General features: G+C 40.3%; 1 protein-coding gene across 4 annotated transcripts in view; it reads left to right on the top strand.

Moving 5' to 3' along the window:
- TUB (TUB bipartite transcription factor) overlaps positions 1-15,010 on the top strand; it is a 240,156-nt gene that overhangs the window by 171,180 nt on the left and 53,966 nt on the right. For all 4 annotated transcript variants that reach the window (XM_053285488.1, XM_053285507.1, XM_053285495.1 and 1 more), the window contains 2 exons: positions 620-671; positions 3,376-3,538. In XM_053285488.1, the coding sequence (XP_053141463.1) occupies positions 620-671; positions 3,376-3,538 (215 nt within the window). The remainder of the gene's footprint in view (positions 1-619; positions 672-3,375; positions 3,539-15,010) is intronic.

Here is a 15,010-nt window from a genome sequence, read left to right as displayed (position 1 = left end):
CCCACTTTGCCCATAGATAAAGTGCATGCTCAGAGGCCTAAAATATGCTGTAGCCTGGCCACCCTGTCGTTTGGGAGGCCGGCGGGGGTGATGGAAGGAGCCCCCCCTGTCATCCTCACTGGCAACGGCAGCTTGTTTTTCAACTTAATGAAACCTCCCCCCACCAAAAAAATAGCCCTTTACTTATAAAGAGGAATCGTTTCTAGATTCTCCTTAACAAGTCTCCCTGTTGATGTTGAGCCCCTCGAGCCCACTCGCAAGGAGACTCAACGGTTGGGCCCGATTCGAGCCGAACTGGGCAGCCATCCAGTTCACACATCCCTAGTCACAAGCAGTGAGGCAGATAAATAGTGCTTCTGTGTGCCATCAAACCAAGCGCAAGAGACTGAAAATGCCTTCTTGAGTTCTGGTGTGCATGCCAGAAGACCCAAGAGAAGGAGAGAGGCAGGATCGGTGGCTGCTATTAATTATAGCTGGCTAATGCTAGGCAGAATTTGTGGCCCACTGTTGCAAAGCATTTGTACAAAATTGCTGTAAATGACTATAAATGACTGCAAGGTTTCCCTTTATAATTAGACTAATAAATACATTCCTTGAATTTCTTTTTTAATCTTTTCAGTGTTCTAGATGATGAGAGCAGCAATCTGCGACAACAAAAGCTCGACAGGCAGGTGAGTTCATAAAGCCTTTTTTGTTGGTTATTTCCGTTTTGATAAATGGAGCTTGCTTAACTGGATTTCTTCAGGATTAAAAAACTATCCTTTTACTGCTATACAGAACTGATAACTTTTAGGTTTTTTCCATACTAGAAATCAGTTCTGGATTATTAGTTCCTCTGTTTTCCTAGAATGTGTGTCAGATGATTACAAATGGAAACCCTCAAGGATTTGCGAAAAGGTTTATTCTAAATTCAGTCATCCTCATATCACTATATCTGTGATATGACAAATAGAGAACGAGAGAGAGAGAGAGAGAGAGAGAGAGTGTGTGTGTGTTTGTGTGCATGCAAACTTGTTTAAGTGCTCTTCCAAATATTTTCATCACTTTATACTGTAATGTAAACATGGAAACATCTGGAAAGAGAGTTCTATAGAGCTAGAAAATCAGTTCCTTTCTTTCTGGCTAAAATTTTTGCTTAGTAACAGAGAGCTGAAATAAAGTAAGCAGCATCCATTGTAACAATCCATGATTGTTAGTCATGGCTAAGTCCTACTGAAATTAATGGGACATAAATTGGTCATGATTAACTTGTCGCATTGATTTCAATGGTAATTAGTAAATAGTAGCAGGCCTTGCAGTTATTTGGCTCTGAATAGCTGGAGCTGAATAATGTGCTGAACCCTGCCGGCATTGTACAGAGGCGAGCATTCTCAATGTGCACCTCTTCAAGGGACCTGGCTTTCTAACCTAACCTCTCTAACCTTCTGAAGATCCCTTAAAGAGCACAGAGCCATGTTGCATTCAAGTGCCATTTTGGAAGATGTGTGGGGTCACTGAGGAGTCCTTTCCAGCACTTTCCCCAAGGGAAAAGTGCCTAGTGCCGCAGGAAATGCCACTTCCTAGTGCTCCCTGCATCTTCCAAGATGGTGCTGGAATGCAGTCAGGTGGAGTGCTATGCTTTTTAAGGGACCCTTGGAACTGGTAGGAAGTTGGTCAAGCAGCCAGGTCCTTTGTGGACATGCTCATTGGGAACTCTCACCTCTGCTCAGTGCTAGTGCTGCTGTGCAAATTATTCTGCTTCAGCAATTCAGAACCAAATAATTGCACAGGCCTACTAATTAGTCTGGATGTTGCCCAGCATTTATTCATTAGCCTGTATCACCTTTACACTGAGTTGTTTCTAGTGTTCTGATCTGATTTTGTTTAAATAAATGTTGGAATCTGAACTTAAAAATCAGATTTTCATTTCTCTCACTTTGGGGCCCAGTTAATATTTTCATGTGCATTTTCATCAGACCACCATCATGTTCTCTAGTTCTCTTTGTGATGTATGAAATAAGCTGCCCCTGAACAAGCACGGATCATGCATATCTAGTGTAGCTGAATGTGGCTAATTAAGCCTTCATCTTCCAGAATGATCATTGGCAATCATCCACAACTGAGAAGTTGCTTTGTGCTTCTCAAGAGGAAACTGATCTGATTATTTCATACATTTCAAAACTAGATCAGTTTTATCAGACTGTTAACTCATTGGGCAGGCATGTTTTCTGTATTTTATACAGCAGCTGGTTTTTGAAGCTCTTCACAGATAACATTGTTGGTGTTCTTACTGTTCACACATCACATGGAACCCAAGGCTTTTTAAAATTAGGCTTATTTAATCAGCTGGAATTGGCTCTGCAGGTGATCAACAAACCTAGGCTTTGTTGGATCCCACCCTGCTCCCCTTACAGTATCCCCCAACTGCAATTACAGCCTGCTTTGCTCATGGCAGCGAGAGATGCTTGATGCCTAGAGTGGCAGCTTTGTTTTTCAGTTGCTCTAGCCTCACATGGGCAGCACAAATCAAACAAACTGAGATCAGAGATTGTTGGTTTGGATGTCAAATGGAGCCACAGTAAGCACAGCCCTCAATTTGAAAACTCACTTTGAACCTAGTCACATTGTGGTTTGAGAGTCCTAAATAGACCTCAGTTGTTGCCTGCATGATTTCAGACAAGCAAACATACCTAGGTTGAGCTGTCAAATCACAATGTGAACTCTAGGTTCAAAGTGAGTTTCAGAATATAAGCTTGTGCTTTAGCTTGGCTCTGTGTAACCTGTGAACCTGGCCATTATTTCATTACATGAAAAAAAAATACTTTATTGTATTGCTTTCCCACCATTTATTTTGTCTCAGAAATCTGGCAGCCATGAGTGGTTCAAGCGACTCACACTTTAGCTATTGAATATTTCTATCGTTTTAAAGGTATTATTTGTACTACATTGGCTTGAATTTTAAGCTGCTCTTGCTGAACAAAAGCCAATGCTGTTCACACATGCACAATTTCCCCCCATTCCTGCTGTAACTGCTCCCCTTACCAAGCAGTGTCTTGTTCCTGAGAGTTTAACAATTGTCAGGACTGAATTTTCAGAGGGCACGGGATTTCAGAGGAAATGGAAGGGGGAAAGGTCTAAAGTAATCCCCTTGCATTAATGGATGTGCCTTCTTTTCACACGAGATCTTAGGATCTCCACATTCCCCTTTACATAATAAAAGCAAAGACATGAATTGTTAATAGAACTGCAGTGAGGTTTGAGGTCAGACTTAAAATGGTTTGGTTCAATACATCTTGTTGAGATACCCATGAAACCCTTATGCCCTCAGATTTCGATAGGACTATAGTATATGGTCTGACATGAAACTTTTTGTTTGTGTCTGTGTGTTCTTTCTAGCGAGCACTGCTAGAGCAGAAGCAGAAGAAAAAACGTCAGGAACCACTGATGGTTCAGTCCAATGTGGACAGCCGCACAAGAACACGCAGAATGAAACAGTCAGAAGAACAAGCACCATTGGTTGAATCGTATCTCAACAGCAACAGCAGCACCATTTATCATGGTATGTTAGCACCATTCACAGTTAGCTAATTTACTGCATGATATTGTGTGGGTGGGAGGAAGAATCTTATCAAAGGATGCCTTCAAGACTAGGTGAATCATAATTCTCCCCCCCCCCAAAGTACTAATAGACCGAAAAGTAAGTGACGATATTGAAATAAGTGGCAACAGTATCCAGTATTAGCATAAACCTAATTGAATTTGTTTTTCCACTGCTGTTTGATTGACAATATTATTTTGTCAAAGAGTATTTTGATTATTCTTCTCCCACTCGTAAGAGGAGAAGAGAAGGTTGAGATTGGCAGAGCTACTAAGAAAATAGCTTTTTGAGACTCTTTTTCTCATTTGAAAAATATTCCGTTTGTGGGTTTCTTTCTGTTAAGTTTTTTTAGTAATGAACTTCTAGTGGTTTTAGGCAAAACCCTTTTCACAAAATGGAAGATGACAACATGTCAACAGAATCTACATTTCTTTTCCATGCTTTGTAGAGAGTTGACTGTTCATAAACCATTGGGATTTGTCTTCCTGTTTTATGTGAATTCCCCCCCTATTAAACTCTTCTTTATAAAAAATACACCATCAGTGTCTGCTTCAATACATCTCACTTTATACTCTCTCTCTCTCTCTCTCTCTCTCTCTCTCTCTCTCTCTCTCTCTCTATATATATATATATATATATATATATATACACACCACACACACACACACACACACACACACACACACACACACACACAGTTATTCTAAGCCTTTTACTCCAAACAGGGAATAAGAACTTATTTTTGACAGTAAATCTTATATATGACTTTCTGAAAATTATGCATCCCAAGAGGCTCTATTGATGTCTGTATGCATTCTCTGTTCCATAAAGTGCAGTTCCTTAAATATTAATTCATTTATATGCATCCCCATTTTGTTTTAACCCCGCTTATGCAATGTTTTGTTTGCAATGCCATACAAAATTGAGTCAGTCTCTACTCCTTGCTATTCAGTTTATTGCTTGGGGATAGGAGTACTTGGTGAAAAGAACCTGCTTGCAGTTATCAGAAGACAAGTTGGTTGCACTGGATTATCCTATAAAATGGTGTATTGTCTTCTATTAGGAACATTATTTTTGACAATGATATTTTTAAAAATCTAGATTGGTGATGTTCTTTTTCCTTTTGGCTTTCCTCAAGAATGTCTCTTTTAATCACAAGATTGAAGAAGCTTTTGCATTTCACTTGCTATTTTAACTGCAGTTTATCTGCAGTTTACAAATGCTGAGTTTAGTATACATGATCAGATGTATGATTATTAAATACGTTTATTCTCTCAACTGCTATCGCCTTTGCTTCAGGTACATTTGTAAAATAAAAATCACACTCTGAATAGAATGCTTCGGCAGTGGTGCCTGCTGTGACACTTGCATGTGTCACATAAATACAAAGTATATTGTTTGCTTAATAATTTTGTTTTGTTTCATAATGCAGATTAAACTAATTACTTAATGAGTCAATTAAAACTCATACCAAGAGTTAGGGATGTGCACGAGCTGGTTCGGTGCCTCTTTTGGGGAGCACCAAACTGGCTCGGGCGCCTGCAGCCAAACCGGTTTTGCAGGGTAGGGAGCGGTTCCCTTAAGGAGCAAGTAAGCATGTTTTTACCTGCTCCGCTGCTGCTCTGCCACTTTTCCTGGTGCAACGCTCGCTTGAGCAAAGGCCACGTGTAGCTGCGGTGCTGGCCATGTGCGTGCCAACGCCACACACAGCCTGCAGGGACTAGTGCTGTAGCTGTGCACAGCCTTTGCTCAAGCAAGCACCACACCTGGAAAAGCGGCAGGGTAGCAGCAGAGTGGGTAAGGACCTTCTTACCTGTTCCTTAAGGGAACTGCTCTCCGCCCCGCCCACACCTGCATGAATGGCTCATGCACATCCCTACCATCCCTAAGAGTTGACTAAGATTTCTTTAATTGGGTGACACCCTGGTTATCATTCAGTGGAGGGACAGTCTATATGTTACCTAATATTAAAGTGTTAGGCCTCTCCTTCATGGTGGCTCTCCTTACCCTGCTATAGCAAGGCTTGCCATGTGGACATTATTGTGTGAAGCTTCTGTGATAGGAATGAATGCCTCTAGGGAATTCCTAGAGAATACAGATGGCAAGTCATGCCAGACTTGTCCCCATAGCTAAGCAGGGTCTGCTTTGGTTGCATCTGAATGGGAGACTTGATGTGTGAGCACTCCAAGATATTCCCCTCAGGGGATGAAGCCGCTCTGGGAAGAGCAGAAGGTTTCAAGTTCCCTCCCTGGCTTCTCCAAGATAGGGCTGAGAGATTCCTGCCTGCAACCTTGGAGAAGCTGCTGCCAGTCTGTGAAGACAATACTGAGCTAGATAGACCAATGGTCTGACTCGGTATATGGCAGTTTCCTATGTTCCTATGTGAAGAAGACCAACCACACATAAGTGGCTTATTTCTAGAATGAGGTAACATATAAACTGGCTCTGATTGACCTCTTAAAATAGCCACTGTAATATGGTATTTCTTTCCTACATTGTGAAGATGTAGTAGACACTGTTCCCTTTTTTTTTTAAAAAAGCCTGAGATTAAGCCTTTGTGATTCCATGAGTAGAGCATTGCACTTGGAACTCTGTGACTGAAATTCACATTTCTGCTCCACCATGAGCTTGCTGGGTGGTCTTCAGCAAAGTCATGATCTCTGGTCCTCAATTTCTTGTTTCTAAAATGGAGATAATAGTGGCCTCTCTACAGGTTGTTGGGAGGGTAAATCAGATAAAGATCTTTAAGCACTTTGTAGATCAAAAGTGCTGTAGCAATGATAATTTTCAGTGATCATTATCAACCACTTTTGTGCCTGCAATTGGTACAGCAACACATTTTTAAATGGACATATTTTCACCAAAGGAATTAACTCCTTATTTTGAGATTCAGCACAGTGGCTGAGAGGTCAGTGTAGTGTACCACATGTATTTCAGATGACAAATCTTGGCTGCAGTTGTTTGAAGTGTAACTTTACTTTGTTCCATACCTTCAGTAATGAGAGTTTTCCACCAAGAGGCAAGCTGCCAACATTATAAACAAACATCCATTAACTGAAAGATTAGCATGTTCAGTTGTGCATATTTTGTTAATGAGCACTAGCTAACGTTTCACATCTTTTGATATTTCTGTTCAAAAAACCAGGATGATATAACAGTTTTTACCATGGTGTTTATAGGATGGAGTTTTAATCTGCAATCCAGAATGTAAGAACATTGCAGGTTAATTAACATTAAAATTGTGGATTAAATATGCTCAAAAAATGGAAAGATATCTACTTTTTTGTCTTGTTTCAGTTTCACTTTTATTGTATTAACCAAACAAAGATTTGGTTAAGCAGGTTCAGGGGTAGCTAGTTTATATTTTGTGAGAGCTCTGCCTAAAATAATTCCAATAATAATTCCAGAGGTCGTGTTTTACTTTATTTCTTCTATAGAGCTTTGAGCTTTGTTCAGAGAAGTGTCCATTCATCAGCCCTCTTCAGATGCTATAGTGCACAGCAGTGCTCATGGTTACAGCTTAGAAAGCCGGGAGGAAGTCACTTCCTGGAGCTGTCACTCACCCCCTCCAGCCAGCCACTCATGGTTACAGCTCCATTTGTCTGAAGGGGGAAGCTCTGTAACTGTGATGACTGGCATTGCGGTAAGCAGCAACCTGGATTGCCTGAGGCTGCTGTTCGTTCTGGCCATCATGGTTACGATGCTTCCCCCTTCAGACAAACAGCACCATAACTGTGAGCAGCTAGAGAGAGGGAGTGAGTGACAGGTCTGAGGTGGGAATTCTGCTGTTCTTTAGAGCTGTAACCATGAACAGAACTTTGAAGATTAATGTCTGAATAGGGCATTTGTCCTATGCCCTACTATTATTTCTGTGTGAGGCACCATCATCAGATACCTAATTCTTTCTGCTGTGGCATGCCTCTTCAGCAAAATCTAATTAGCAAAGGGACATCACTGAGTAGGGAAGTACTTACTTGAGTCATAGACTTTCATCCCTGTAATTTCAAATTGTAAGCTTGAAAAAGACTTTTGCCCAAGAAAGAAAGAATTAGTCTTTCTTCCAATCAAAAATGGCAGAAATAGCTCAAATGAGCCATTGTGCTGACATATTATGTCTCTATATTTTAGATACCTTTTACTTTGCTTTAATGGTTATGAAGGTTCAGTTGGGGGTGGTATATACCAGCAGTTTAGTAAGATAATTTGAATCTACCAGTCTAGGATGGTATCAGTACCATGGGATGAGATTGCTTCAATGTTTAGTTAACATGCCTGTAAAGAAGACTAAACTAATGACAACAAGTACAGCAACCAGCCTCAGAATTGATAATGAAGACATTGAAGTGGTGGATAGCTTCTGTCTTTTAGGATCAACCATCAACAGTAAAGGATCCAGCAGTCAAGGATTCACAGTATCTATGTGGTTGCTAAGAGCCGACACTGAACTGATGGCACTTAATCACCAAAAGAAAATGAAGTTATGCCCTTATTCCCAGCTTGAGGTCTGCTTAATGTAGACTCCTAGAGTGCTGCTTGGTTTGATGAATAGGGTTAGGATGAACAATTAGATTCTGCTTCACAGGTTAATAATTTGCTATGCCAAATGATATCTTATCACATATATGCCAGAACAGAATGGCATGTCAGATTAAACAGCTGGCAGTTATGATGTGACATGAGAAATTTGTTGAATACAAAACACAGACATCTCATTTGCACCTCATGGTTTTGCAAAGGCAGAGAGCTTATGTTCTGTGGCAATCATTTGTAGAGGAAGAAATTCAGAATGAATGAGTTCACATAAATTTACAACTTTTCTTCAGAGAAGGGTAATTGGATTCTATACTGCTTTCATTCTGATTTTTTGTTAGTCGATGTAATTCATGCTTGTACCTGTATTGCATTTTTATCTTCTGGAGATTCTATTTCTCTCTTCAGATTGCCTCATGCAAGATAGTGGGTTGGTTCAGACGGCACATGGAACAAAGGTTAAGGTTTGCTTCTGCATGACATCCGTGAGCCTCGATAGCGTGCACTTCCCCCCTCCCTTGCCTGAGTGAGAGTTTATTTCTGATTAAGATTAGAATGAATCAAGGTTAGTCAAGATATATTTTCAGTGAGCATTGGGCACTGCAGAGGGAAGAAAAAATCGGCAAAAAATGTCACTTTTATTGCTAGATTGAACAAGAGTGAGAAACAGAGAGACTCACTTGCACAAGAGTCAGAGAGAAAGAGAGGAAGTGAAGAGCAAGTTTTATATCTGTCTTTTAGTCTGCTTTCTTGTGAGTGAAGCCAAAAGGGGTGAATCTCGGGGGCCGATAGTACCCTATCAGCAACATGCCAAGGTAGCCGGCAAAGAAAGACACAAGGATGCCAGGTTCCAAGAGGATAAAGTACTGTGTGTGCCACATGGTAGAAGGAAGCATTGAGATTCAAGTCAGTCCCGTAGCAAGCTCACACATGGAAAGGTCCATACTTGGCAGTTCCAATCCTATTTTCAGTAATCCAGCTCTAAGGAATTCCCAGAAAGTCAGGTAGAGGGACTAGCCTGTAGAAAGCCCAGACAGGGAGTAGCCCTGGGACAGTGGTTTTCAAGGGTTTCCAGGGCAGACTTTGTGGCTTCCCCACCAAAACCCCACACAAGGATTCATCCAGGATAGTTATGTCCACCCAGGATTTCAACTTAAGCTCAGGATTCAGAAGTCTAGTGATTCAGTTCAAGGTGTAGGGTCTGACTCCACAAACAGGCACACAGCTGGCCAAGGCTTCAGAGCAGTTTAGTATAGACAGTGCTACCATGGTCCCATGTAGGAAGTCTCTCACACGTCTAAAGGCAAAGACTATTTAGAGGGTTCTTTCTTTTTGATTATCCTTGCATGGGATGTCAAGGCAGGAAAGTTCAAGATACAGATGAGATTAAAAATAAATAAATAAATAAATAAATTTGTTGATAATAAATAAAATTTATTCTCTGGGCGGCTTACAACACAACATTAAAACATAATTACCACCAACTGAAGAAGTTGCTCAGGCGCAGGTGGAGGAGTGTTGGAAATAGAGGATGCCACTGTTGCTGAACTGTTTCAAAATCAAAACAAGGCAACCTCCCCTTTGCCTTCACCTAAAAAACCCAAATGCCGTTTAACAGAAAAGCAACAAGAACTAAAGCAAAAAATAACTGAGCACGTGAACCAAACAACTACCAGGGTTCAACTTCCAGCTCTAAAAACAGTTGCCTAAAAACAACTTGCTCAGGCATTAAAAGATGTCAGTGCTGCACTTGCAGAAATAACAACCAATAATTTGCAAGAAACAAACCAACTAATGTACAGTGCAGCAACAATAACAACACAAGAGCTTGGATATAAGATTAGTGGACCTGTAAAAAAAGAAAGTAGTACATCACCTAAATGGAAGATTAGATTAGAAAATAAAATCACCAGGCTTAGATCAGATGCTAGTAACTGAAAGATATGAAAGTCAAGAAGCTGAAGAATGAAAACACCAAACAGTATCTGATCCAAAAATACCACCTAGATTCAAGGAAAATTAGAGAAGTCCTGGAAATAATAAAGCCGCAAATAACAGCAGTGTCAAAGAAGATTAGCAGATATGAAGCCAGAATTACACAACCCAGGCAGAATCTCCAATTCCAGTCGAATCAGAGACGTTTCTACCAAAGCATAGAAGGAGAAACTCAAGAAACACAGAAAGACCAAATAAAGAAGAAACATTGCAATTCTGGGGGAAATTATGGGACAATCCAATAGATTATAATAAAAAAGCGGCTGGGTGAAAGAGGTCGAAAAATGTAATCAACAAATGCAAGAGCTAATAATAACACCAGAATTAATGTGAAAGAGCAAAGAAAATTAAAAATTGGACTGCTCCAGGCGACGATGAACTGCATGGCTTTTGGCTTAAACACCTAAAAAGCCTTCATAAATAACTATCAAAACAGTTCAATCACATTTTGCAAGGAGGTGATACTGAACAATGACTAACAACTGGGAAAACTCATCTCATCATGAAAGACCCAGGAAAAGGTGCAGCTCCAAGTAATTATAGACCGAAAACCTGCCTGCCAACCATGTTCAAATTATTTACATTACATTTTATATGCTGTTCTTCCTCCAAAGAGCCCAGAGCGGTGTACTACTTATGAGTTTCTCATCACAACAACCCTGTGAAGTAGGTTAGGCTGAGGGAGAGAAGTGACTGGCCCAGAGTCACCCAGCAAGTCTCATGGCTGAATGGGGATTTGAACTTGGGTCTCCCCGGTCCTAGTCCAGCACTCTAACAGCTACACCACGCTGACTCTAAATTATTAACTGGAATAATAGCAGATGAAGTAATGCAACACTTATTAACTAACAAACAGCTTCCAGTTGAACAGAAAGGAAATTGCCCAAAGACCAGAGGCACAAAAGACCAGCTGCTGATTGACAAAATGGTTTTAGAAAATTGCAAGAAAAGAAAAACAAATCTAAGTGTTGCATGGATTGACTACAAGAAAGCCTTCGACTCATTGCCTCACACATGGATACTAAAATGTTTAGAGACAACTGATGTCAGCAAAATCATTCAGATAATTATTTAAAAAGCAATGAGCATATGGAGTACACAGTTAACAATCAATGGCGAGATACTTGGACAGGTTAGCATTAGAAGAGGTATTTTCCAAGGAGAATCACTATCCCCACTGTTTGTAATCGCCATGACTCCACTTTCCCAAATACTAAACAAAACAGGCCTCAGATACCAAACATCTAAAACATCCAGTAAAATAAACCATCTGCTGTACATGGATGATCTGAAGTTGTATGGAAAGTCCCAGTCAGAAATCGAATCACTGCTAAACTTTGTCCGTATATTCAGTAGCGATATAGCAATGAAGTTTGAACTAGACAAGTGTGCTGCATTAATAATGAACAGAGGAAAAATAAGAAAAACAGAAGGTATAGAACTGCCCAATGGAAGCAAGATCAAGAACCTGGAAGAGAAAGAACATTACAGATACTTGGGCATTCTCCAGGCTGATAACATCGCACACACTGAAGTGAAAAGAAAAATGGGAAGTGAATACATCAGGAGAGTTAGAAAAATCCTCAAGTCCAAACTCAATGGCGGGAACACCATACAAGCCATAAACATCTGGGCTATACCTGTTATCAGATACACTGCAGGAATAATAGACTGGACTCAGGCAGAGCTAGAGACGCTGGATCGTAAGACCAGGAAAATCATGACCATCAATCATGCTCTGCACCCCCGCAGTGATGTCGATAGGCTATACCTCCCTCGCAGCTCAGGTGGAAGAGGAATGCTGCAAGTCCATCAAACAGTAGAGGAGGAGAAAAGAGGCCTTGGAGAATATATCAAGGACAGTGAAGAAGATGCACTTCAAATGGTCAATAACACGAAACTATTCAACACCAATGAAACCAAGCAGGCCTACAAGAAAGAACAAGTCAAGAACCGAGCAGAAAATTGGAAAAATAAGCCACTGCATAGTCAATATTTGCACAATATAAGTGGAAAATCAGACATCACCAAGACCTGGCAATGGCTTAAGAATGGCAACTTGAAGAAAGAAACAGAGGGTCTAATACTGGCTGCACAAGAACTGGCACTAAGATGCAATAAGAGCAAAAGTAGAAAAGTCAACAACAAACAGCAAGTGCCGCCTTTGTAAAGAAGCAGATGAAACAGTGGACCACCTAATCAGCTGTTGTAAAAAGATCACACAGACTGACTACAAACAAAGGCATGACAAGGTAGCAGGGATGGTACACTGGAACATCTGCAAAAAATACAAGCTACCTGTAGCCAAAAATTGGTGGGACCATCAAATTGAAAAAGTGGTAGAAAATGAAGATGCAAAAATATTATGGGACTTCCGACTACAAACAGACAAACATCTGCCACACAATGCACCAGATAGAACTGTAGTCGAGAAGAAAGAAAAACAAGTGAAAATAATCAACATAGCAATACCAGGGGATGGCAGAACAGAAGAAAAAGAAATAGAAAAAAAAATCACAAAATACAAAGATCTACAAATTGAAATTGAAAGGCTGTGGCAGAAAAAGACCAAAATAATTCCAGTGGTAGTTGGCACCCTAGGCACAATTCCAAAACAACTTGAAGAGCACCTCAACACCATAGGGTCCACAGAAATCACCATCAGCCAATTACAAAAAGCAACTTTACTGAGAACAGCCTATATTCTGCGACGATATCTATAATAACAGCAACAACATTGATAATAAAATTCAGCCATCCCAGGTCCTTGGGAAGGACTCAATGTCTGGATAAGACAAACCAGTCAATAATACCTGTCTAACTGTGTAAATAAATAAATAAATAAATAATAAACAACTTTATTTGTTGATAATAAATAAACTTTATTCTCTGGGCGGCTTACAACACAACATTACAACATAAGATAAAAACACACATTAGATCATAACAGGCCAAAAAGGGGGTGGGGAGGGGGAAAATACAATATATATTACAAAAACAATTTCAGAAACAAACGTCTTAATTTTAAAAAAGAATTAATAAAAACATTTTTAAAAATCATTTTAAAAAATTAAATTTAATTTAAAAGGCCCAAGTGAACAAAAATGTCTTTATCTGGGGTCTAAAAGAACAAAGTGCTGCTTTGTTTTATTATGAATTTCTGTTGTTAATGCGGGGAAAATATATTTCTGGAGAGGCAGCTATTCAGATAGATCTCCAAGTCAAGGAGTCACTAGAAAGTCAAATGTAATTAATTGGCTTGGAGGTTGCCTTGATTGCATTTTAGGATTCAGGTGTCCAGTTTTCCAGGGTTTGTCTTTTGTCTAAGACCCTTGATGCTCCATCCAGAATCATAACTCGGGTATGTAAAAATTCAGGGTGTGCATGTTGCCTCCCCAGGCTGCTTGCACTAGCTCAGGTTTGCATGATTCTTGCTGTTTGGTCCAAATGGAGGCCAATTTCCCTCCTGTCATCAAACACTTTTCTATGCACAGTCTTGTTCAGTGTGACAGCTGCATTCCAAGATGGAGGGGAGGCTGACTCTTCTTATGGGAGGAAACTTGCTTGCAAGCTGGGCAATTCATGGAGACAGCTGCAAGCCAATTCCACAACTGCTGCTGTACTATTTCCAGCTATCAAAGTTGCAGAAACAACTGTGGCTATATCTGTGTATAGTTAGATTCACACTAAGGTTTTTCCACATTTTGGGGGATGTGTGTGGATTAGGAGGGGCTGTGACTGCTTGCATGTGAGGGGAACTATGTACATGGTCCCTTGGATTTTATTGGAAGCTGAATAATCCATGCTTAGAAGGAAAAAATGCTGCTATTATTTGATGTGCTACTTTGGGTTTGAAATGACTTTCTGTCTGATATGGAATGGAATTAATCAAGCAGTAGCTTATTATTCTATGCTAAATCTTCTCAAATTATCCTGTCAAAATTTTAGAGTACTTAGTGTAGCCTTTTGAAAATCTCATTTTGCTGCCTTTCTTACAAGAATTCTTTTTTAAAAAAAACCACTTCAATGCTAGTTATGTGGACTCAAGATAGCAACTGGAATATGGATCTTTCAGTCTTCAAGCATAAAGTTATGTGGATTACTGAAGCTCTTACTTGACAAGGTCGCGACTAGTACTAAAAATCAGGCTTTTTCAACCACTGAGGATATTCCACATCTTTGGAAGAAATTCCTCAAGATGCAGCTCACTGTAATAGATTTTTTAGCTTTGGGCTAACGTTAGTTTAATTAACAAATTGCTGATATAATAGGAAAACGAGAGGCAGACAGTTGTGAAATGGTTTTGCATTTCTTTCATAGCAAAATATGCAAATTAATTCACCCTTTAGTACACTTGGGAACAAGCTCCACTGAGCAAAATGGGATTTACTTCTGATCACATGCATAGGATTTGGTTGTTAGACACTTTAATACACATGTTAATTTTTGCCAGTGCTCAGGCCTGTAATGGCCAGTGTCAGGGGTTAGCTTAGGGCAGCTGCCAAGGGACCAGGGCACTGCCGATGCCTGACAATCTCTGTGCCAGTCGCCTTTGTGTGGTGGCAGCTGAATGACTTGTTGCCCACAGAGGTGGGAGGGGGGCCTGTAGTGGTACTTTGCTGAGGACCCCTTAACATCTGGAGGCAGCCCTTCCTATGAGCATATGCAGTTTGCTGAGGACCCTTTCCAAAACATCTAGGTAATCCCAGCAGTGTTCCTCTAACAGCAGTGGTTTTTACTTGGGGATTTTGGGAGTTGTAGTCAACAACATCTGGGAAACCCTGTTAGAGGGAACACTGAATCCATCCCAGTGACGTAGAATGTACAAGGCTGGACAATGTGGGGGAAGATTTCCAGATTGCAGGGTGTGACTTACAGAAGGAATTGATTATCAGCTCCAGTTGTCTG

Source organism: Hemicordylus capensis, chromosome 1 (genome assembly GCF_027244095.1).
Source record: "Hemicordylus capensis ecotype Gifberg chromosome 1, rHemCap1.1.pri, whole genome shotgun sequence".
Taxonomy (NCBI): domain Eukaryota; kingdom Metazoa; phylum Chordata; class Lepidosauria; order Squamata; family Cordylidae; genus Hemicordylus; species Hemicordylus capensis.
The sequence above is the reverse complement of the archived record's forward strand: the minus strand, read 5'-3'. Positions and strand labels throughout refer to the sequence as shown.